The following is a 23,732-nucleotide window of genomic DNA, read 5'->3' as shown; positions in this document are numbered from 1 at the left end:
AAAAGAACAACAGATCTAGGTATAACAGCTGCAGGAAACAAAGCTGGCAGGCTGGATCCTGTCGGCTCAGCCAGGGGCCTGCAGCGCCCTGCTTACCTCTCCCCGCTGGGTCCCGGGGAGGAGATGTCTCTAGTTCTAGTTCCTGGGGCCTAAAAAGCCTGTATGCCCTGGAAACAGTGGCTCCTGGAGAGGCCAGGCCACTTCAGGACCCAGGAGGGGGAAGGGAAAAGCCTGGTTTAATTAGAGCTTTTAAAATGCTCCTAAGAAAGCCGATTCTGAGGTCCTCAGCCCTTGGGGCAGGGCTGGCCTAATAATAATAAAACAACATTTGCATGGATATTTCATTTACAAAGCATTTTCTCCGGGTAAGGGAGGCTCTGGGGTGGCCCAGTGGATTCCTAGCTGGGAGGTCACCCCCAGCCTTGGGTCGGTTCCACCTCCTTCAGAGTTTACCATTGTGATTGCCTGCGGGGTAAACAAAGGGCCCTTCATGCAACTGTTTCCAACGCTTCTGGCCTGCATTCCTTTTGTCCCCTCACCCCCCTTCCAGGAAGAGCACACTTGGGGTTTGTCATTCAGTCTAGAAACGAGGCTCAGAGGGCCTGGTGGGAGGGAGAGTGGTTGGGACCTAGTGGAGGAACCTTTCCTCTGTCCCACACACCCTCTGACTACCCCCATCCCACTCCACCCCACCCCTGGGCATCGCTGTATGCAGTAGGTTCGAGTCAATGGGTAGCTATATCCCCACACATACAATGGGACACTGGTTTGGCAACGGCTCTGTTCTGTGATCGGCAGAGATAAGCAGGTGTGAGTCTTTGCCAATCCCTCCCCAGCTGAGGATGGGGTTGTGTGAACAGTGTGGGGGTGTGGGGCCCTGGAAGGCCTGCACCTGCATGGGTGGGTGGGAGGCCTGAGGCAGCCGAGGAGCCTCTGGGGGTACACTCAGCCAGAAAGTCACGTGCAGTCACCTGGCCCCTTGAAGGAAGAGGTGACCTGAGAGGGAGAGAAAGAGGGGCCAGCATCAGATAGGGCCTGGCCCCTTAATTAGGATTAAGTGAGGATGGGCTATATAGGAGCCACCTGCAAGGGTTCTGGCAGCTTGGCTCCTTCTGCTTTCACGGCGGGAGACGGAAGATGGAGGAGGTCATTGCCGGGCTGCAAGGGTTCACGTTCGCCTTTGAGCAGGATGTGGAATTGCAGAAGGGCACTGGGCTCCTGCCTTTCCAGGGCATGGACAGTGAGTGATGATGCCTGCGTCCCCTGCCCAGGTCCCGGAGGTGCTGTGTGTCTCCCACACAGCTTCTGGGTATTCACTGCTCAGGATAGAAAGGCAGACTTTCCGAGCTGCCAGAGCTCCCTGGGTGCCCCTGAAACCTTTTACCTCCTGCCTCAGAGTTGGGCTGAGTTTAAGTGGAATTTAGAGACTGGCTCTGGGCGGTGGGGGAAGGGTTTCGGAAGAGGGTACCCCGATGACTCAGCCTCCACAGTGGGAGACAAATGACAACTGGTTTTGATGGTGGACTGAGGCCGCCAAGGGGCTGAGGCAGGCAGGAGGATTGTGGCAGTTCTGGCCAACCTGAACTACAGGGTGAGACAGTTGCATAAACAGACGGGCAAAGGAACAGACAAACAACAAACAAAACTCCAAAGCCAGCCAGAGAGAGTAGTCGGGGCCCACGCAGCTCCAAGCCCGGAGGCTTAGGTGGGACTTGCCGCAAGGCTCCAGCTCTGGGAACGCCACCTTCTCCTCCCATTTCTTTCTCCAGAGTCCAGTTCAGCTGTGTGCAACTTCTTCGCTAAAGGGCTCTGTGGGAAAGGTGAGTGAGTCAGGCCTGGGCTGGGCCAGGACAGGAATGGCTGTGGGGACCATGCCGGGTTCAGCTGGGGACTAGGACGTAGTGTGAGCTTGGCTCCTGGACTAGATAGGATTCAGCCTCTGTCATGAGCAAGAAGGTAGCCAAGTGTAGTTGGTACCACAGAAGTTGTATTTTATTATGCTGAGGGTCACCACACAAGGCTCACACACTCAATTCCTAACTACGGTCTTATTATTATCTGCTCAAGGCTGCTCACCTGTGCGACGACATATCTTAGCTAGTTTATGACAGAAGTCTCTGATTTGAACCCTACTCTGGCTACTGGTCTTCTTTTCTGGATCGGAGGTCACTTTGAGGTTCCTCCAATAGCAACATACAGTGGTATAAATAACCCCTAACAGTAGTGTTTTAAATTCCCCCTGGGGCTAGTGAGATGGCTCAGTGGGTAAGAGCACCCGACTGCTCTTCCGAAGGTCCAGAGTTCAAATCCAAGCAACCACATGGTGGCTCACAACCATCCGTAACGAGATCTGGCGCCCTCTTCTGGAGTTTCTGAAGATAGCTACAGTGAACTTACATATAATAAATAAATAAATCTTTAAAAAAAAAAAATTCCCCCTGAATCCGGGCTATGGATTCAGGTGAAGAGAGTCTTAAGGGGCCTGCCTTGGAGATCCTTAATATTCTGTTCCTATAAGTCAGGAGGCAGGGGGTGGGGCAGAGAGGACCTGGAGCCTGTTCTGGATGACTGCATGAGAAGAAAAGGAGCTCACTGGCCATCCAGGCCCTGGGAAAGCAGAACCTTCGAGGTCCATTACAGACTGAGTGAAAAGAGAAAGCTCAAAGAGAAAGCTGCTACTGAGGAAAGCCAGAGCCCAAGGAATGGCCAGCCAGGAGTGTGTGTGTGTGTGTGTGTGTGAGAGAGAGACAGACAGAGACAGAGACAGAGACAGAGAGAGAGAGTCATGCAGGCAGGCCAGGGGGCATTCAAAGAGGATGTCCTTGTCACGCATGGAAACAAGCCTTGCTAAGACATAGCCCTCCCTTCCAGTGGCAGTGTCTCCTGAATGAAGATACCGAGGTGGTCAAATGTAATGTTTCTAGTGTCTGGCCACTGTTCGAGTCACCCATTTCATGCCTGTGTTGTCCTTAATATTTGAAGTCATGAACTCACGCCAAGGAGGCCTGCCGTGCGTGGGTAGATCATTTGCCTAGCCTGCAGCAAGCTCGTCATCTCCCGCTGGCGATGCAGGCCAGTAGTCTCAGCACTTCGAAGTTGGAGGCAGAAGGGTCAGAATTCCAAGCTCATTCTTGGAAACATAGTGAATTTGAGACCAGCCTGGGCTACTCGAGACCTTGTTTCAAAGACTAAGAGAGATGACTCAGCATTTACAGGCACTTGCTTTTCTTGCAGAGGACCCTGGTTCAGTTCCCAGCAGCCACCTGGCAGCTCACAACTGTCTGCGGTTCTAGGGGATCTGATGGCGCTTCTGATCTCTGAGGGCTCTGGCACGCAAGCACGTACATACATGTATACACACACCCACATAAGAATTTTTTTTTTTTTTTTTTTTTTTTTTTTTTTGAGACAGGGTTTCTCTGTGTAGCTCTGGCTAGCCTCGAACTCAGAAATCTGCCTGCCTCTGCCTCCCGAGTGCTGGGATTAAAGGCGTGCACCACCACACCCGGCTCATAAGAATTTTTAAAAATTTACTATTATACATAAGTACACTGTAGCTGTCTTCAAACACACCAGAGTAGGGCATCAGATCTCATTATGGGTGGTTGTGAGCCACCATGTGGTTGGTGGGATTTGAACTCATGACCTTCGGAAGAGCAGTCAGTGCTGAGCCATCTCACCAGCCCAAAAGAATTTTTTAATTCATAGATTTATTTATATGAGTACACTGTAGCTGTCTTCAGACACCCCAGAAGAGGATGTCCGATCCCATTACAGATGGTTGTAAGCCACCATGTGGTTGCTGGGAATTGAACTCAGGACCTCTGGAAGAGCAGTCAGTGCTCTTAACCGCTGAGCCATCTCTCCAGCTCTATTATTGTTATTATTTAATAAGGAATAAACAAATCCAGAATATTTCCCTCCCTGTGAAAGTCATGAACCCAACAAGCATTTACAGTATGCCAAGAGCTGGGCTGGGTAGGCCCATGGTACCGGTAAGGCGACTACTCTCGCAAGGGAAAGGCAGCCTGGAGGTTCTGTTAAGATATCCTCTTGCCCATCGTGGTCCTCTGACCCCTCTTCCAGCCTGTTCTAGGTAGTGTCTGGGTGATGGGACCTAGAGATGACAGAGGTGAGGAGGAGGAGGAGAAGTCGCCTTCCAGGCCCTGCGAAATCCCCCAGGCAAGTTAGGTGGGGCCTACAACAGGTGTCTCGTTCCGCAGGGATGCTGTGCCCGCTCCGGCATGAGCAGGGCGAGAAGCTGGTGGTATGCAAACACTGGCTTCGAGGCCTCTGCCGTAAGAGTGATTGCTGCAACTTCCTGCACCAGTATGACGTCAGCAAGATGCCCGTGTGCTATTTCCACTCCAAGTTCGGTAATGCCTCTCCTGGTTTGTAGGGGATGATGGAGGGCTTTAGGGTGGGGTAGGAAAGGAATCTGGTAGTCAGGTGTGCCCCAGAAGTCCAGCCTTATCTGAGCCTAAGCTGTCTGCTTCTCTGAACCCTAAGAAAATACAACCAAGGCTGGATATGGTGGGGCACCCCTCTAATCTTGGGACTAGGGAGGCTGAGGCAGGAGAATCAGGGATTCAAGGCCAGTCTCAGCTACAGAGGAGTTCAAGGTTAGGCTGCACTACAGGAGACCTTGTCTAACAACAAGAAAGGAAATAAAAGTTAGCATTCAAGTATGGTGGTGCACACCTTTAGCCCCAGCACTCAGGAGGCAGGCCGATCTCTGAGTTTGAGGCCATAGTAAGTGTCAGGCCATCCAGGGCTCTACAGCCAAACCCTGTTTCAAAATGAAGCCAACAAGGAGCCGGAGAGCTGGTTCAGTGTTCCAAGCACTTGTTATTCTTCCAGAGAACCTGCATTTGGTTCCCGGCACTCACAAGGCAGCCCCCAACTGCCTGTCACTCCTGTTCCGGGGCTGATCTGATGCCCTCTTCTGGACCCCTCGCCTGCCACACACATTATGCACACACAACATGCAAGCAAAACATCCAGACACATACACACAAAATCCTTCAAGAAACAAGAAATAAAAATAAATAAAGGCTGCAGAGCCAAGCCCGTGCCAAGCCTGCGGCCTGTTAGTCTCAGTGACAGTTACCGCAAAGGGAAAGCAATGGGATCCTGTTCCCCACGCCAGGCCTGGCTAGTCACCCCCAGATGACTGTCAGGAATAGCCTGGAACGGAGCACCTCTCAGTCCCTGTTGGGCCCAGGCCAGGCCTCCCCAAAGGAGAGGCTTTTGGTACTGCCACCAGGAATGCTCACTGGTTCCCCGCCCCCACCCCCGCCGTCTTCTTCCTACTCGCCTGCTCTTTATAACTTTTATTTTAGATGAAAATGTCATGGTACCTCCCAAAGGGGGCATCCTGCATCACTTGTTGGAAAGAGAAGGTCACTGTGTAAATAAAGCCACAAGGTTTAGAAGTCTGGGCCCTAAAATTACCTTGTGTGGTCAGGTCTCCTCCAGCTTCTGTCGAGGCCAGGTCCTGGCCTCACTCTTACCACCCCTTTCATTCCATCCCTCCTCCCCTCCCTCCCTCCTCCCCCTCCCTCCTCCCCATGGTGATTTCTCTAGCCTCCTTCCTTGGCTCCAGTGAACTTACCCACCTGAGAGCAGCTTCTCGATAAACCTGTGTTTAATATAAATCTAACTGGCTCATTTCACCTGTGGAGAAATTTATCAGATGGGGGTGTGAATTATATTTCATAACACTGGGTACCTTGAAGGGGCAAAGTCTTTCTCAGGGCAGGGGAAGTTCGTCCCAGTCCAGCGTTCCAGACTGCCTTCTCCAAGGAGCCAGCCAGCAGCCAGCCAGCACCTCTGGCAGTTCATGAGGGTGCTTGAATGTCTTTCTAGAATAAACAAAGTTTATCTGGAGGCTGGTCCCCGTAAGTCACTGCCTAAAGCATTTTCACTTAGAAATAGCCCTTTAATCTTTCAACCCCGAGTCCCCGGGTTTGATGAGCAGATGTGGTCCTGCATGGGACCACTTTTGCAGTCAAGTAATTTATGCGCAGATGTGCAAGCTCACGATCGTGATTTGCAATCTAAGGTTTTGCTCTTTTTTTTTTTTTAAAGATTTATTTATTTATTATATGTAAGTACACTGTAGCTGTCTTCAGACACTCCAGAAGAGGGCGCCAGATATCGTTACGGATGGTTGTAAGCCACCATGTGGTTGCTGGGATTTGAACTCTGAACCTTCGGAAGAGCAGTCGGGTGCTCTTACCCACTGAGCCATCTCACCAGCCCTAAGGTTTTGCTCTTAACAGTGGGTGAATACCTCTAATATTACAAAAAGCATAATTATATGCTAGGTGGTACATGCCTTTAATCCTGGAACCTAGGAGGCAGTTGTCTTTAAAATATATGTGTATGCGTGTGTGTATCATCCCTCATTCTTCTTGGTCACACCTCCAGTACCCCTACTTGCTATGCAGACCAGGCTGCCCTCAAACTTAAGAGATTTGTCAGCTTCTGCCTCCCAAGGGCTGGAATTAGACTCTAGAGGCATGTACCACCATGCTCTGCTTCGGTGTCTATTCTAAAAATACTACTGAACTGCTAGTGGTCTTGGGAGATGCGTAGTGTACACGAGGAGACCAGCTGAAAGGGGTTGACTCCATGATGCAGCATCTATCCATAGTTGCCATCTGTGGTGGGCTGAGACTTGGTGGAGATCCCTCCGTTTTGGAGTCCGTTAACTTCTGTAAGCAACACCTTACCCATGCTCTGTAAATAAGCTCAACAAACTCACGGGCATGCACATGTGCACGCACATGCACACGCACACACATTGTTGAGGCCTGGCAGCGCAGGAAAGAGCATTTAGTAACTGTCAGGACTGAAAGGAGTAAAGGCTTGTGCAAAAGATGGGAGTGCAGGCTGGAGTGTTGCTGCCACCTGCTGGCCAAGAGCTGGAACAGCAATGTGCAGCCCAGCAGGACAGACTGGTAGTTTTGAGTCCAGAAACACTAAGATGGCCTAGGATGTGCCAGTAAGCCCTTTTGTGAAAGGAGACAGGACAGATCACAGTCTTCTGTCTTCTTCTGATCTAACTTAAGATCCTTGTTTGGCAGTTGCAGGCGGCCTGTGCCTCCAAGGCTGCTGCCTCGTAGAAATGCAGCTGAATAAGGCTTGGTTCACCGCAGAGACACAACCCAGCCCAAGCTCACCCCTAACGCAGTCCTTCTGAAAGGTTCCCTGGGGCCCAAATAGAACCTCTACTCTGCCCGTGGTACTTCCTGCAAAACACCCCTGCCCTTCCTGGGACTCTGAAATGGTAGCGTGTTTCTAGTTGAGATAGATGACCAGAAGGTAACTTCCCCTTTTAGTGTTAGAGGCCTTTCAAAGATGGTGACAGGGGGAAGACGATTCCATGGCAGGGTCAAGGTAAATCAGGGCGGGGCTGTGGAAGTGTGAACCTGGTTATAGACAAAAGACCGATGGGCTTTTCAGGGAACTGCAGCAACAAGGAATGCCTGTTCCTCCACTTGAAGCCAGTTCCCAAGCTCCAGGACTGCCCGTGGTATAACCAAGGGTTCTGCAAGGAAGGTGAGAGCTTGTGGGACAGGGATAGGATGCCCAGAGGGATGCGGGTGTTCCCGATGGAGATGCTCAGCAAACAAGGAGTAAAGTTCCCCATGAAACTGGGCCATATAACTACCCCAGTGGAAAGCCTTTCTGAGGTCCAAGGCTTGTATGCCGGTGGAGAAATCTGAGACATTGGGAGACTCAGCCTGGTGTCGGCATGACAGGCTTCCCAGGGAAGGCTGTGAGATTCACACCCTATTCTCAGCGGGTGGATGTGGGACCTCGGCTGAGAAGACTAGTAGAAAGTCTAGTCCATGAGAGAGACAGCTCCCAGGTGCTGAATGCCACCTAAGTTCCACCCTTTCCCTGTCTCCCTCTCTTCCCTGCAAACTTAGAAGGTTGTGTTCCCATGGGTCTCTGGGTCTTATCACATGTGTCCCGTGGGTCTCCGGGTGAGCGTCTTAGCACTGGGTTGGGAGTGGCTTGAGCATGCTCACCATCCAGTACCCGCTTTATGCTGGAGGAAGGCAATTGTTGCGGATGGAACCCAGGGTCTGGAGCATGGCCCACCTGTGCTTTACCATCGAACCACATGTCCAGCCCTTACCTGAGCCAAGGTCTCTGCCCCTATCTTTCTCTGGCTTTAGGGACATCAGTAATGTCCCTTACCCACCCCATCTCCAGTGGAGAGCCTGCCACAGCCTAAGCTTTTCCTCATAGCTATTCATGTATTCTTCCCTCTGGGTGAAGCAGACCCTTGCGGCCATTTGCTCTTTGTCTAGTAGGTCCCCTGTGTAAATACCGCCATGCTCATCAAGTACTGTGTCCCAACTACTTCACCGGCTTCTGCCCCAAGGGACCTAAGTGCCAATTTGGGCAGTAAGTATGATCCTTCTAGTCTCCAATCCACCGGAGTGCTGGCCCCTACCTTCTGGATCTAGATCCTGACGTGATTCCCTTTGCCCTTGGTGGGAGGTCATCTAGCAAGTGTCTCCCTAGGGATTTTCGCTGCTGCCCCACCCTGGAGGTCTGGGTCCTATTGGCTGAGTGGGCTCCAGCCTTCCCTGTTAACATGTACTCTCAGGAAGGGGTGCAGGTGGGGGTGGGGCTTACCTCTCCCAGGCTGTTCTAGACATGAGTAGAAACAGTAGGCTGGTGTTAAGTATGCTAATGAGCAGGGCTAGCAGGCTAGAGCTCACTCTAACACACACACTCGCCCCCCCCTCCTATGTCTCCCTCTCCTCCCCTCAGCCCTAAGATGAGTCCTCCGTTCCATCCCAGTAATGTGAAGGTAAGTCAGCGCTCCGCTGTTCACATGAGGGCCTCTCTCTTTTGGCCCCCATACCTGTCTGTGCTTTCTCGAGCTATACTATCTCAGGAGACCCCACTCTTTCACCATGCACCTGCATGCGGTAGCTCCTCTCAGCCTCTCTCAGCCCATGATATCTGTACCTGGAAGGGTCACCCAGAGAGGCCTGCCTTCCTTCCTTTTCTTTAGCTGGGTAACATGGGGATGCTTTCCTTTCTTCCTTGTTATTTTTATTTCTTTGTGTATATATGTACATGCACACTTGCCACCGTGAATGTCTGCAAGTCAGAGGACACCTTGGAACAATTGGTTCTCTGCCGTCTGGGTCCTGAAGGTAGAACTCAGGCCGTCAGGCGCCCCTGCAACTAACTGCTCTTACCAACCGAGCCATCTGGGCATCCCACACCAGTGGGGTTCACTGACAGACAAATCAGGACACGTGGTCCAAAGCCAGCTTTCTGAATGAAAGCTATGACGAGTCATATATTTTCCTGGTCCCGAGGGGGAAACATCTTATCCCCATGGTTACCACGCATCAGTGAGAATTCACTTCAAGGCTCAGCAGGCTAATCATGCTCTCCGGACCACACCTCAGTAAACCAAGGGTCCTCAGTAGCCAGGCAGGTGTTCCAGAGCTACACACGAGCATCCTTAGCCTCTCTATGCTTGCTTGCTCTCCCTCCCTCCTTCTCCCCTCACTCTCAACCCCTCTCTTTTTAGAGATAAGCGTCTTACTATTTAGATTTAGTTGAGGCCTAGCTGGCCTGGGACACTTGCTGTGTAAACTAGACTGGCCTGGAATTCAGAGATCCACCTGCCTCTGCCTCCCCAGTGCTGGGATGAAGGTGTGTGCCACCACTCCTGGATAACGGCTTTCGATAACTAGGGCGATGTGAACAGTTTATAAGAGGCTGCGAGGAGGGCATGAGAAGTGGTTCAGAGCGGGTACTGCTCTTACAGAAGCCCAGTTTAGTCCCAGCACCCAGGGGATCTGATTCCTCTGACCATTGTGAGCACCTGCATGCACTACTTGCACATATCAACCCCAAACACATACATACATACTCAGTTAGAAAACAAACTGTTAGGAGGTTGCAGGGAAACGAGAAGACTGTTTTGTGGTGTGGGATGGCCTTTCCAGGGTTCTAGCAGCTTTACTGGACCAGCACCAGCCTCATGCATACATTGCCCATGATGGTTTGAATGTATTAAGATCACCAACTCAGTCCCTGGCTGTATTTCCTCTGGGCAGTAGTGTTGGGTGGGGCCTGATCTTGGAGGTGAGCATCCTCATGAGATGAGCAGAGATCCTGATGAAAGCAGTTGTCAGTCGGGCGGTGGTGGCTCACGCCTTTAATCCCAGCACTTGGGAGGCAGAGGCAGGCGGATTTCTGAGTTCAAGGCCAGCCTGGTCTACAAAGTGAGTTCCAGGACAGCCAGGNGGAGGCAGAGGCAGGCGGATTTCTGAGTTCAAGGCCAGCCTGGTCTACAAAGTGAGTTCCAGGACAGCCAGGACTACACAGAGAAACCCTGTCTCAACACGCCCCCCCCCCCCCAAAAAAAAAAAAAAAAAAAAGAAAGCAGTTGCCATGAATGGAGCTGGGCTTTCCCAGCTTCCTTGCCCACGTTGTGACCATACTGCATGTCCACTTGGAGCACAAGGTCCTGCCCAGAAGGTCAGTGGACACAGCTTCCAGGTCTGAGGCCCCTGCTTGCAGAAATGTGAGGCCAGCTAAACTCCTGTCTTTCTACTGAGCAGGTAACGCCTTCTAAGGCATACTTGGGTAATTAACATTATAAATAGAACTGAGGGAGGTAGAGGCAGGAGATTCAGGTCAAGGCCAGCCTTGGCTACATCCGGGAGATGGAGGCTAGCCTCGATTAAATGGCATAATGTCTCAGAAATAAAATTGTATGTCTGTGTGAATAGGATTTCTCAAAGAACTAATTAAAATTTTTAAAAAAGAAAAGATATTCTGGGAACAGCAAAACAAGGCAATTTCCCCAAAACAAATCTCATGTCAAAAAACAAAACAAACAAACCAACAAACCCCCCCAACCCCCCCAACCAAAGATTCCTAAAACTATGGGTATTTAGGTGGTCATGTCTATACAGAGTGTCTCTGTAACACGGTTTCCTCCTGATTTCACTCTAGCCACAGCCTGTCAACCAGCCATGGGATTCAACAACTTCTACTGGCAACACTCTGGTGTCCCCTTTCCAGGCAAAGCCCGTGGTCCACGGTCAGAGGAGGTGGAGCCTGCCTCAGGCCTGCAGCTCAAGGGCACACCCTGCACCTTAGGTAGGTGAAGGAGCCCACTGGGCAGGGAGAGCACTTCCTTGTTCAGGGACGTGAACTGAGAGAACACAGGGCCTGATTGGGGGTCGGTGGGGAGGGTACATGCCTGCAATCCCATCGTGCAGCAGGCAGTCTGGAGAACTGGAGCAAGTCTGAGGCACATAGCCTCCACATAGCGAGCTCCAGGCAGCCCAGACAGGGCTACAAAGTGAGACTCTCTGTCTCAAAAGAAAAAGGAGCTACTGAGTGTGGTGGTGCATATCTTAGATCCCAGCACTGAGGAGGCAGAGGCAGGTGGATCTCTGAGCTCCATGTACACTAGGGCTACATAGTGAGACCCCCATCTCAAGATAAATAAGTAAAATGTAAAATAATAATAATAATGAAAACCGTACCTTTATGAGTTAGCCCACAGTTTGTCCTGAACTGTGATTTTTTTCTTCTTCTCTCTTTTTTTTTTTTAAAGATTTATTTATTTTATGTAAGTACACTGTAGCTGTCTTCAGACACTCCAGAAGAGGGAGTCAGATCTCATTTCGGATGGTTGTGAGCCACCATGCGGTTGCTGGGATTTGAACTCTGGACCTTCGGAAGACCAGTCAGGTGCTCTTACCCACTGAGCCATCTCACCAGCCCCCTTCTTCTTCTCTTTAACTAAACAAATCATCAGTGGTCCAGGCTATAGTTCCATGGGTAGAATGCTTGCTTAGCAGGCATTAAGAGCTTGATTCCTGTTTGCATTCAAACTGGAGGCAGGCGGTCCGGACGTTGAAAGTCCTCCTTGGCTATGTAGAGAGGCAAGCCTCCGCTCCGTGAGACCTGGTTTCAAAAAGAAAACGCAATTACACCAGAAAGCTAGGTGAGAGAGCAGAACCCTTTTATTTTCTTGTCTGTTTGACTCTGTGAACCTTTGCAGGTCCAGAGCCACCTTCACCTTCTCTGAAACATGGGAGCCGAACGTGAATCTTAAGCTTCTCTTTTGGGTCCAGATCTTGCTATTATTTCCAGGCTGGTCTCAACCCATTGTTCTTACAAGGTTCTCCCAGGTTCAGCCTCCTGAGCTGTGAGGCCGGAGAAGCCAAGACATTCTAGAAAACCATCCTGCGGTTCTCTGGACAAGTGGGGACTTTTCTTCTGAGAATTTATGAAAAGGCGTGACCTTAGCCGGGCAGTGGTCGCACACACCTTTAGTCCCAGCACTTGGGAGGCAGAGTCAGGCAGATTTTTGTGAGTTGGAGGCCAGCCTGGCCTACAGAACGAAATCCAGGACAGTGAAGGCAGAGAAACTGTCTCAAAAACCAAAGACAAAACCAACCATGACCTTTTTTTAAGCTTGCTTTTTCCTTTATCTTCAAAACCCAGGCCACCATGCCAGCGAAGTAAGCTGTACCTGTTGGAGCCATCAAAACCTAGCCTGCGGCGAGGGAGCTGGATGTTCTCTTAGGTAAGAGCTGGCTCCATGGCCTCCCCAGGGTATTCTGTACCCAGTGGTCCAGTGAGCGCCATCACCGTAATGAGATGCAGGATGCAGAAAGAGCCTCCTCTACCTGGCTTATTTCCATTTATCCTGCACATGCCCGAGATGCCAATCATACAGCAGGATCCGAGGTCAGCTGACTGTGGAAGGGAGGAGCCATTCATGAGCCAGGAGAACAAAGTGCACTTGAAGCCATGAACTCTACAGAGTCAGTCAGTCGACATCCCATGCTCGGCTCCCACGCTCCCGCAGACTGCTCCGGGTCTACGGCCTCAAGTGCTCCTGAAAACGGGCGATCTGATCCAACGATTGCTTTTAGTTTGACAGCTGTTTGCCTGTACAGCTTATTTATACTTGAGAATATACTGTGTGTTCTGTGTAGTTGCATTGATTCCTTTTCTTGATGCTGTGAGAAACATCCAACTCACGGGGGTGGGGGGGGGTTGGGGGGGGTTGTTCTGTGCTCCTGCTTTGAGAGGACACTGCCTATCACAACAGGAAAACCGTGGTGGGAGTGTGAACTGGCTGGTCATATCGAATCCAGTCAAGGAAGCACAGAAAAAGAAAACGGACAGCTTCCTTCTTGGTTTTTCTTTTAAAATTCAGTCTGGGATCACAGTACATAGAGATGGTTCACCTATCCGTGGCCTGTCTTCTCCACCCAGCTAAGCCTCACAAACACACCGAGGTGTATCTCCTAGGTCACTGCAGCCAAGCTGACACTGAAGATTAAACCCCATGGGGGATTAGGCAGTAGGCACACGGAAAAGGCTTATCCTCCTGAGGTAAGGTGGTGACCAGGCCAGTAGCCTATCCCATGACAAAGCAGACACAATGCTACTTAATCCCCTGGGAAGGAGTGGGCAGTTAAGTGGACCTTTTATAAGATTACAGAAAAAGACCAGGCAGGAGTGGTGTATGCCTTTAGTTAGTCCCAACACTTCGGAGGCAGATCTCTGAGTTTAAGGCCAGCCTGGTCTGCAGAGTGAGTTTCAGGACAGCCAAGGATACACAGAGAAACCCTGTCTCAAAAGACAAAAAGAGGATAGAAAAGGGCAGCCCGCAGAAGGAACAGGTGGAGCGTGGTTGTCTGGTCTCCTTCAGCCTGAGGGCTTTGCTGAGGTGATGTACAAGACAGGCTCAGGGGGCTGGGTAGCTGGTTCCGATACCACTTCAATCTACCCTAAGCCACGTTAAATCTTGGCTATGTAGGAAAACTGCCTCCCCTAGCCTGCTTCCTCATGCTAGAACACAAGCAGCCACACCACAGGGCTGTCCTACAGTAGAGTGACCTAGTACATACAGCAAACCTGTAGGACACCTGGCACCAGCGTGCACCCAAATCTTACCTGGTCCAAGTGTGGACGGCTGTAGGACCTAATGAGTCCCTGCAGTGGGCTGGATGAGACCAGCCCTCGTAGGCTCATGTATTTGAATGCCTGGTTGTCCTAGTTTGTGGAAATGTTTGAAAAGGACTAGGAGGCGTGGCCTTGGTGGAGGAAGTGTCAGTAGGATTCAATCCTCTGCCTCTCTCTGCCCAGTGGTGTCTCAAGATGGGAGCTCCCAGCCGTGGCTGCCTGTCTGCTGTCGTAACCCCCACCCACCATGATGGTCATGGACTCACCTGGAAGTCCCCTTAAGTTCTTTCTCCGATAAGCGACCTTGGTCATAGTATCTTAGGATTTATTTACTATTATACATAAGTGAAGCTGTCTTCAGACACACCAGAAGAGGGCGTCAGATCTCATTACAGATGGTTGTGAGCCACCCTGTGGTTGCTGGGATTGGAACTCAGGACCTTGGGAAGAGCAGTCAGTGCTCTTAACCGCTGAGTCATCTCTCCAGCCCCCAGGCCTCCCTTCTTGGACTGACCAGCCACACAGCTTTGCAGGGAGGATCAAGTCGGCCCCACTTAAGAGTTCAGTGAGGGGCTGGTAAGATGGCTCAGTGGGTAAGAGCACCCGAATGCTCTTCCGAAGGTCAGGAGTTCAGATCCCAGCAACCACATGGTGGCTCACAACCATCCTTAACGAGATCTGGCTCCCTCTTCTGGAGTGTCTGAGGACAGCTACAGTGTACTTACATATAATAAATGAATAAATAAAATTATAAAAAAAAAAAAAAAAAAAAAAAGAGTTCAGTGAGGAAGCTCAGGGAACATAAACCACCTGCCTGGTAGTGTGACCAGCCACTTGTCTGAGGAAGAGGGGATGATCCGCTCAGCTGTCTTATTTATTTATTTTAACCTTTCATGAAGAATGGTGACATATGATTTTCTCATTAACTCTAAGATAGACTATGAATAACATGTTAAATACATTTGGCTTTCTTGATACAGGGTTCTCATGTAGCCGAGGCTGTCCTCAACTTCAGTCAGTTGCCAATGGTGACCTTGTCTCTAATTCCCAAGTGATGGTCACATATCCAGTTCCATTGTAGTTATTTCTGTGATGCGAGGGAACCAAACCCAGGGACTCTTACACTGAGCTACATTAATCTTTAAACAGCTTGTGAGACAAGTGCTTACTATGTTACTAAGGCTGGCCATGAACTTGGGATCTTCCCACCTCAGCATCATCCCGTGCTGGGATAACTGGTGTGTTTCACTGTGCCTGGCTCAAAGAGTTGGTGTTTTCTTTTCTTTGGGGGGGGGGAGGAGGGGGGTAGACACAGGGTTTCCTCTGTGTATCCCTGGCTGTCCTGTAACTCACTTTGTAGACCAGGCTGGCCTCGAACTCAGAAATTCGCCTGCCTCTGCCTCCCAAGTGCTGGGATTAAAGGTGTGCGCCACCACGCCTGGCCGGTGTTGATTTTCTTGATGCTGGGGATCATACCCAGGGCCTCATGGATGCTAGGGAAATGCGAGGCTCTGAGCTACACCCCCAGGCTCTGATTCACTGTATGTGTGCACATGCATACCACATTTTAGTGGCGGTCCGAGAATAGCGTGTGGGATTGGTTCTGTCCCTCCACCATGTGTGTCCTGGGGAGTCAAACCCTACCCTAAATCTGCTTATTTTTGTATTTTGTGTATGTGTGTTTTTGTCTGCATGTATGTGCACACCTGGGGCCTGCCCTTGGAGGTCAGAAAAGAATGTCACATTTCCTGGAACTGGAGTTACAGATGGTTGTGAGCTGCCATGTGGGTGCTGGAAATCCAACCCAGGTCCACCACAAGAGCAACGAGTGCTGAGCCATCTCTCTAGCCCCCATTTATTTTTTTTAATAGTTAAATGCTTTGTGTTATTGGAAAAAAAAACCCAGTTTTCTACACACTTGAGTGTTGTGATTTGAGGTTTATGTCATCATATCAGGTGAGTTCCTATTACTGACACAGGCTCCTGCCTTGGTCCTAACCCTGGTGAGATGACACCCTTCAGGGCATGATGGGCCATTAAACTATTGCCACATCTAACCAGAATCCCACCTGCCACAGTAAACCACGGTCACCCAGGCAACAAAGCTTTCCCTGAGGGCTACCTCTGTATTTACATATAAGAGGTGTCAGGGTGGTGGCTTCTCAACTACTGCACAGAGCATTTGAGAAAAAAAAGGTGTTTTGTGCTGGATAGTTTTGTCAACCTGACACCTTAGAGTCTTCAGAGATGAGGGAATCTTAGTTGAGAAAATACCTCCCTAAGATCAGGCTGTGGACAAACCTGTAGGGCATTTTCTTGATCAGAGACTGATGATAGCCCACGGTGGGCGGTGTCCCTGGTTTAAGGAGAAAGCAGGCGGAGCAAGCGATGGAAAGCAAGGCTGTAAGCAGCTCCCTCCAGGGCCTCTGTATCAGTTCCTGCCCTGGCTCGCTTCAGTGAGGAACGGGTGTTGTGGAAGCATGGCTTACACTCAGCCTAGTGGCCAGCACCTTTAATCCCAGCCCTCTGCAGGGGGATCTCTGTGGGCCAGCCAGGGCTACATAGTGTAAGCCTGCCTTAAAAACAAAAGCCAGACCAAGTGTGACAGCTCTACTCTTCACCCTTGCAGCAGCTGCCCAGGCTTACAGCCCGCCTGCCCCATTTCTCCTCTGAAACGCTAATAAAATTGTCCTCCCGCTTAAAAAGAAGAAGAAGAAGAAGAAAAGGAAGAAAAGTGTGACTTCAGCAGTTTTATTATTTGCACCCTTTGTGACCTGGTACAAATGTAAAGTGTTTCTTCTGCTCTCGGTTGTCTCTGTCGCTCTCTGTGGCTCCCGGACATGCTCGCCATTACTTACGCCAGCGCTGCAGCTCTTGGGACAAACAGAGACAAACATGAGGACCAGGAAGGGCACAGCTTACTGGCTATTTCTATCTTTTACTTAGATAAATCACTTTTTAAAATATTTTTTTTTTTTAAAAATTTATTATATGTAAGTACACTGTAGCTGTCTTCAGACACTCCAGAAGAGGGCGCCAGATCTCGTTACGGATGGTTGGAGCCACCATGTGGTTGCTGGGATTTGAACTCTGGACCTTNGGAAGAGCAGTCGGGTGCTCTTACCCACTGAGCCATCTCACCAGCCCCTAAAATATTTTTTGTTTCATAAACTTAGAAATCTTCTTGGGCCTAAGAACATTCAGCTTCCATCTTTAGAGATTAAAAAACAAAACAAAACAAAACCAAACCAGAACACCCAAGTCAGGTGCTTAATGGCAGCAGTACTCCAGCTCAAGCTCGGACAGTCAGACCCTGTCTCAACACAAACACATTGTGTCTGCATGACTGCTACCAAACAGCAGGAGCCAAGAGCTCCTCAGAATGGTTCAGCCGGTTTCTCTGTGTAGCCCTGGCTGTCCTGGAAGATCTGTTCTCTGTAGACCAGGCTCACCTCAAACTCAGAAATCTGCCTGCCTCTGCCTCCCAAGTGCTGGGATTGAAGGTGTGCGCCACCACCACCCAGCTCTCCTGCTACCTCTTAATTTATAGAAAAATATTAAACTTTTTGGGGTAGTCTCCTATGAACTATGAGCTTTTTTCTTTTTAAACTGTAAGGGTCTCTTCTTTTTTAAACATTAAGGGACTTATTAAATAGGAGTTTTGTGTGTATTGTCTGTGCGTGCACCACATGCAAGCCTGGTGCTTGGTGAAGGCACAAGAGGGTGTTGGATTCCCTGGCACTGGAGTTATTCATGCTGTGAGCTGCCACATGGATGCTAGGATCTGAACCTGGACCCCGTGTAAGAGCCACAAGTGCTCTGAATAACTGAGCCATCTCTCCAGCTCCAGACCTGTTTTTATATTACTTAAATGAACAAAAGTTATCTTGAATTATGGGAAAAGAAATCTGGGCACTTTCCTCCAGGTTAAGATTTTGTATGAGCCTAACCATAATTACACAGGTGCCATGGTTTGGTTTTTGAAGGCAGGGTATCATGTACCCCAAACTGGCTTTTAATTCTGTACCCTCCTGCCTCAACCTATTGAATGATGGGATTATAGGCATGCGCTATCATGTCTGGATGAAGGAAGTCAGACTCAGGGGTTGGAGAGATGGCTCAGCAGTTAAAAGCACTTGGTGGATCTTCCAGAGGTCCTGTTGGGTTCCCAGCACGTACAAGGCAGCTAAAAGCTGTAACTCCATTCCAGGGGATCTGATGCCCTTTTCTGGTCTCCATGGACACTGGGCACATACTTGGTATACAGACATACATGCAGGCAAAACACTCATACACATGTAAAGTAAAAACTAATGAATTAAAAAATGTAAAAAGTAGCCAGAGTCTAGCCAGGTTTGGTGGCATAGGCCTGCCATCCTAGCTTACAGTCTGAGGAAGGAATGAGAGCTAAGGGCCAGAGGCCAGGGCAGGAGCGTTGAGTGTAGGTCTAGCCTAGCCTGCATAGGGAGACCCAAAGATCAAAAGAATGAAGCTGCTGTGTCTTAAGCACAGGACTGTTCTTTCTCCTGCTCTCTCTCACAGCATAAAGCCCTTCTGTTCCACTGTGAAAAAGGGGTTCTAAGGCACTAAGGGGGACCCCTTCCTCCTAGCAGGGAATAGTTTAAAGTAGGGAAAACAAACAAAGCCAAGCCCTACAGTCCACCACCGACATCACTATTGGGCAGTGAGAAAGATCATGTAAACATAAGTCAGATCTTGCAAAGACCTTTAATGGACTCCACAGAGCCCCAGTGACAGCTGACCTCCAGAGCCCAAGGGGCGGCGACTAGTCACTAAAGCTACTGGTTACGAGGCTTACTCAGATGCTTGAAGCTCCAGTTACAGCACAGGATAAAGTAGCCAGCAAAGAGCATCGTGAGGCCACCGACACCACTCTTCTTTATGGTGGTGTTGCACTGCACCCACCCTGTGCAAATAGAGGCAAGGCACATACAAGGTTAGCAGCGGGGCTGGGGCCCAGTAGATACACATTATTCAGTCGCCCTGCTAGCTCTAACTCACAGAACTTAGATACCTATGTAAGACTGCCCTATTCAAACTATAGATATACTTTTACCTTTCCATAGGCAACATGTTAATTCAATAGACAGCAGGACTAAGCTGTGAAGGATTTGACTAAGTTCAGACCACTTGTTCCCACACTGGGAGCTGGGTTAAACTCGAGTGATGGAGAGAAATAGGCTTGGTTAACTACTGCCTTCATTGATCACTGTGGGGAGGGAGGGGAGGGAAGGAAAGGGGAGGGATGGCTGGGGATGTGTGACAGGGTGGGTTTGAAGTGAAAGCTGCATAATTAATAAACAGGAGCTGCTGCTCTGCCAGCTCTGGGGTTCTGACTACTGATGCCTGATTCCAAAATGGAACCAGACAGAATGACAGCCGCTCCTCTTTTCTTCTGCCTTGGTTAAACAGCCTACAGCTGAGAACCCTCTCCACAGGCCTGGAGCCAGCAAGAGAACCAAGAGCCAGTAACACCGTCCTCACCTTTGTGCACAGCTCCCAAGAGTCTCATTAGAGGGAGGCTGGAAGTTGTAAGCGCCAGGGGTTCCAGACTCCTGCTATCAGCCGAACTTCGTCCCCACCAAGGAACTACGGTTCCAAACAGAAGTCACTGTGACAGTTGATCTAGAACCATCCCTCCCCCCAGCAGGCAGGCGCACATCCTTCAGACCGGGCCTCAGGAAAAGCACGCCCGACAGGTGGATCAATGAGCACCTCACAGGGCTGCAGTTAAACTACACCAGGAAGTCAAGTCTGCCTCAGGCCAAAGCTCTTACTGACAGAGGCCTTGCACGGGTGACTGCTCTGCCTGCCCCTGTGTGTGCCCAGGCCTGGCTAACCCTCGGTTTGCTGCTGTGAACTTAGGGCGAAGCATGACTTTTTACTACAGGTTGAATAGCCTGAAATTCGTGGACCAAAACCTTTAGATTCTGAACTGAAATACATCTGGACCATCTACATATATATAATCTTGGACCCCAAACCCAGAACCAAATACAGAACCTCTTCTGTTCTCTACCCCCTGCCCCACTGTCGCCTGAGTCCAGCATCATATATGCTAAAACCCCATGTCCACATGTCCTTACCACTGAGCTGCATCCATAGCCCCTAAATCATTTTTCACATGAATTTGTCAGATGAACCCTGCCAACATATTCTAAAGACTGTTTGTTTGTTTGAAAGCATGCCTGTTTTGACTTCGACCCACCCACCAGTGACTGGGCTTGGGGTGTCACCCTTCTTCCCAGGACTGCTGAGACCCACGCCAGCATTCGAGGTGCTGCCTTCTGGAGTGCACTGGAAATACCTCTGCTTCCCTCTCACAGTCATCTCTATTTACCATAGACCCCCCCCCCCCCAGGTCTCCTCAGAACCTTCCCATTTATTCTGCCACATGAATAACAAAAGGAGTCAGAAAACGAGCTGAGGGGTTCTTTTCCACGGATTTCTCCGTGCGTGTTCAAGCCAGACAGCTCATCTTTCCTGCCCACGGTTTTCTGGTCTTTTTGGTTTGTCAGATACAGGATAAATTAAGATGTTTTTGGTTTGTCAGATACAGGATAAATTAAGATGGACGGGGTGAGCAGGTGTGGTGAAAGCTGCTGTGGGTATAAAAATGCTCAAATGATAATATTATACAACAATGGAAAAGAGCACGTTGGGGCACGGACAGAGGGCTCAGTAGTTAAGAGCACGCGGTACTTTTGCAGAGGGCTCAGGTTTGGTTCCCAAAACTCATGTGGTGACTTACGACTACTTTAAAACCGTGGTTCCTGGGGATTGGACCCCTTTCTGGTTTCCATGGGCAACTGCATGCTTTGGTGCACACTGCACACGAACTTCCATTTACACATATTTACATTAAACAGACAAACCAACCAACCAACCAACAGCCTTCCTAGCCAGGCATGGTAGCACATGCTTTTAATCCCAGCACTTGGGAGGCTGAGGCAGGGCAATCTCTGTGAGCTCAAGGCCAGCCTGGTCTTCAAAGCAAGTCAGGGACAGCCAGGGCTGGATGCACTGAGAAACCCTATCTTGAAAATACAATAAAACAAAAATCTTAAAAACCAACCAACCAAAAAAACCCCCAAACCCCACTGGTTTCTAATGAATTATACAGTCCACACTCATGCAAGGTCAAAGTCTCTTCAAAACAAACAGTGGAGAGCTAGCTGCAGTGGTGAAGACTGTACACTGACCGCTCTTCCAGAGGACCTGGGTTCAGTCCCCAGCACCTACATCCAGCAGCTTTCAACCACCTCTAACTCCGGCACCAAGGACCTGATGCCCTCTTCCGGCCTCCACAGGCACGGCACAGTCTACGTCTGTCTTCAATATTTATACCCTAATAGACATACTTGAAATTAAGTTGTTTTTTTTTATTTGTTTGTTTTTAAAAGATAAACCATAAAGCCTGTAGCTCACTTCAAAACACAAGGTGTAACCTCAAGAAAACTGCCCCCTTTGGCCCAGAGTCTTGGGGTGCAGGGAACCCTGCGGCACCCTGACTTAGCGTCTCTCTAGTTGGCCAAGGTGGGCTCACTTCCAGGTACAGCTTCAGAGGCACTTACACAGAGGAAATCTGAGCTGAGGACATACTCTCTGCACCCACAGGCCTTGCTTCCCTGCCTGCCACTCATCCCTTAGAGCCCTACCCGTTGGGTTTCTTTCCTTCCTTTCTTCCTTTCCCCCAAGACTATGCAGCATTGGTTATCCTGAAACTCGCTCTGTAGACCAGGCTGGCCCTGAACTCAAAGATCCACCTGCCTAGGCATGCACCAGCATGTGTGACTTACCCACTGAATTCCTGCTATGCCTCTCTCCAGTCTAGACAGTCAACTGCTATCTGAATTAGCAGCCTGTCCCAGTCTAACCTTCAACTCTCATGGAGGAGAAGGGAGAAGGAACATTAAAATTGACTCTGGACCAAGACTTCTCTTCCATCAATCAAGTCAAATGTGGGGTAGACTGTGTGGGCGAGAATTAGTTACCTGAAGCAAAGTGACTAATTCTGACCCTTATTTCAAAGGCAGAGCACTCTGGTCGGGCAGGGCGGCCCTTGTAAATATGCTCTCTTACCTTTCGAGACGCTCCTGCCCTGCAAAGTGGGAAGAGGAGGGATCTGAGCTGCTAAGCTCCAAGGCTGAGGCCTCCTTGGCAGCACCCCTAGTCCAACATAAGCAGGATAGAGTTCTGGAAACCACTCCAGTCCCACGGACCTGGGAGGAGCCCCTGAGGTAACAGCAGCAACATGCCCAACGAAGGTTTCAGGAACGGGATACTGAGCTGAGTAAGACATTAGGCAGTGTCCTGCCTGGGCCGTGTGGGGCTGGCAGAAAGATGTGGGTTCCAGAACATCTCTCACACTTCCCACTGACAGTGTTATGGCAGGGACATGGCTTTGGCCACAGAATTGGGCCTTCTCTTCTGGAGTAGATGTCACAGTCGGAGAGGTGAGGCTCTCATTCCCTGACTCCGGCATGAACACATTCCTAAGTTCGAGGGCGGCATGTGGCTTTGCCTTTGTGGCTGTAATGGGGTCCTTACCACCTTGGCCCAAGCCAGCCCCTTCCTGTACCTTGGTGACAGACATCCTGTTCTCAGTATTTCCCTTGCTCTGGCTCAATTCCATGCCAAGGCCAAGTTCCTGATGCTCTCTGACCTGTGCTTTACCCAGCAGGCCAGTGTGAAGGCCCAAGAGGAGTGATTCTGACTTCTGGGTCTTGGTGTTACCAGGGTGGGCAGGGACTCCCAAGAGGTGGCCTCCGTCTTGGGAACCTTTCTCCCTGCTCAACACTGAGGGTGCTTCTCTCTGAACCCCGTGGCTGCCACTCTTTGGAGAATGACAATCACTAAGAGGCACATCTAATAATTTTACCCGAAGCTTCTGTCTTTGGGGGTCAACTGTGCCTAACTTGAGCCTGACAGAAATGGCTGGTTTAGCATAAGGCTGAGTTGATGAACATTTTCTATCTTGATTAGTAAGGAAAGGCTCCACTGAGCTGACCAGTGAAGGCGCTTCTGTCTCTGAGGGACACGGACTTCCCTTGGACTCAGACACATCTTGGGTGAGTGCTCTCTTAGGAGAGGTGGCATCTGACGCAGGAGACCAAGGGGTTGTGACTCTCTGCAGAGTCACCTCTGGCTTGGCCTGGCCAAGTGCTTGGGAGGAGAACTGGTTTTGATCTTTGTTTTTTCCTTCTGCTCTTGTTATCCGCACGCTTCCCAAGCTCCCCTCTGGAAGCGGAGAGGCTGCAGCTGTCCACGATGCCCTGCTGGTTTCCGCTTTCACAGCTCTTTTCGGATGGTCTACCTCTAGCTCCTTCTCTTTAGCTCTGGTCAAGTCTCTGCTAGGCCTCTTCTCTTTTTGAACAAGTACAGCTGGCTTGGACTGAGAAACGTTTTGATCAGCAGATTTGGACGGTCCTCTCATTTTACAGTGTGGCAAGTGGGATTTTAAACGCTTAAACGGCTTCTTACAATAAGGACACACTTCCATCCGGGGCTCGGCTGCTCCCATGCTCTTCCTGGAAGGTAAAGGTGGGAGCTGATGAGCAACACAGAGTAACAGTCAACAGCATGGATTTTTAACTTTTGTTTGCTCTGCTTAAGATAGGCCCAGGCTGGCCTCAGATTCACTATGCAGTCTTATCTACATAGTGAGTTCCAGTACAGAGACCTGACCATCTCAAAAAAAAAAAAAAAAAAAAAAAAAAAAA

At 49.9% G+C, this 23,732-nt stretch overlaps 2 protein-coding genes across 3 annotated transcripts in view; one reads left to right on the top strand and one right to left on the bottom strand.

The window, feature by feature from the left end:
- Window positions 1-1,137: 1,137 nt before the first annotated feature.
- Window positions 1,138-11,157, top strand: Cpsf4l (cleavage and polyadenylation specific factor 4 like). Its single transcript, XM_029483951.1, is given in 10 exon segments — window positions 1,138-1,289; window positions 1,291-1,339; window positions 1,341-1,397; window position 1,451; window positions 1,770-1,820; window positions 4,224-4,376; window positions 7,471-7,566; window positions 8,331-8,424; window positions 8,797-8,836; window positions 11,011-11,157. Coding segments are annotated over 10 exon segments (840 nt in total).
- Window positions 11,158-16,719: 5,562 nt separating this feature from the next.
- Window positions 16,720-23,732, bottom strand: part of C11H17orf80 (chromosome 11 C17orf80 homolog) — a 10,772-nt gene continuing 3,759 nt past the window's right edge. The window contains exons 2-5 of one of the 2 annotated variants that reach the window (XM_021175801.2): window positions 22,093-23,540; window positions 19,495-19,599; window positions 18,809-18,916; window positions 16,720-16,862 (exon numbers count right to left, since the gene is read on the bottom strand). In XM_021175801.2, the coding sequence (XP_021031460.1) occupies window positions 16,840-16,862; window positions 18,809-18,916; window positions 19,495-19,599; window positions 22,093-23,533 (1,677 nt within the window). In that variant the 5' untranslated portion in view covers window positions 23,534-23,540 and the 3' untranslated portion in view covers window positions 16,720-16,839. The remainder of the gene's footprint in view (window positions 16,863-18,808; window positions 18,917-19,494; window positions 19,600-22,092; window positions 23,541-23,732) is intronic. The other variant, XM_021175802.2, reaches the window with a different exon arrangement.

This window comes from Mus caroli, chromosome 11 (assembly GCF_900094665.2).
Source record: "Mus caroli chromosome 11, CAROLI_EIJ_v1.1, whole genome shotgun sequence".
Taxonomy (NCBI): domain Eukaryota; kingdom Metazoa; phylum Chordata; class Mammalia; order Rodentia; family Muridae; genus Mus; species Mus caroli.
The sequence above is the reverse complement of the archived record's forward strand: the minus strand, read 5'-3'. Positions and strand labels throughout refer to the sequence as shown.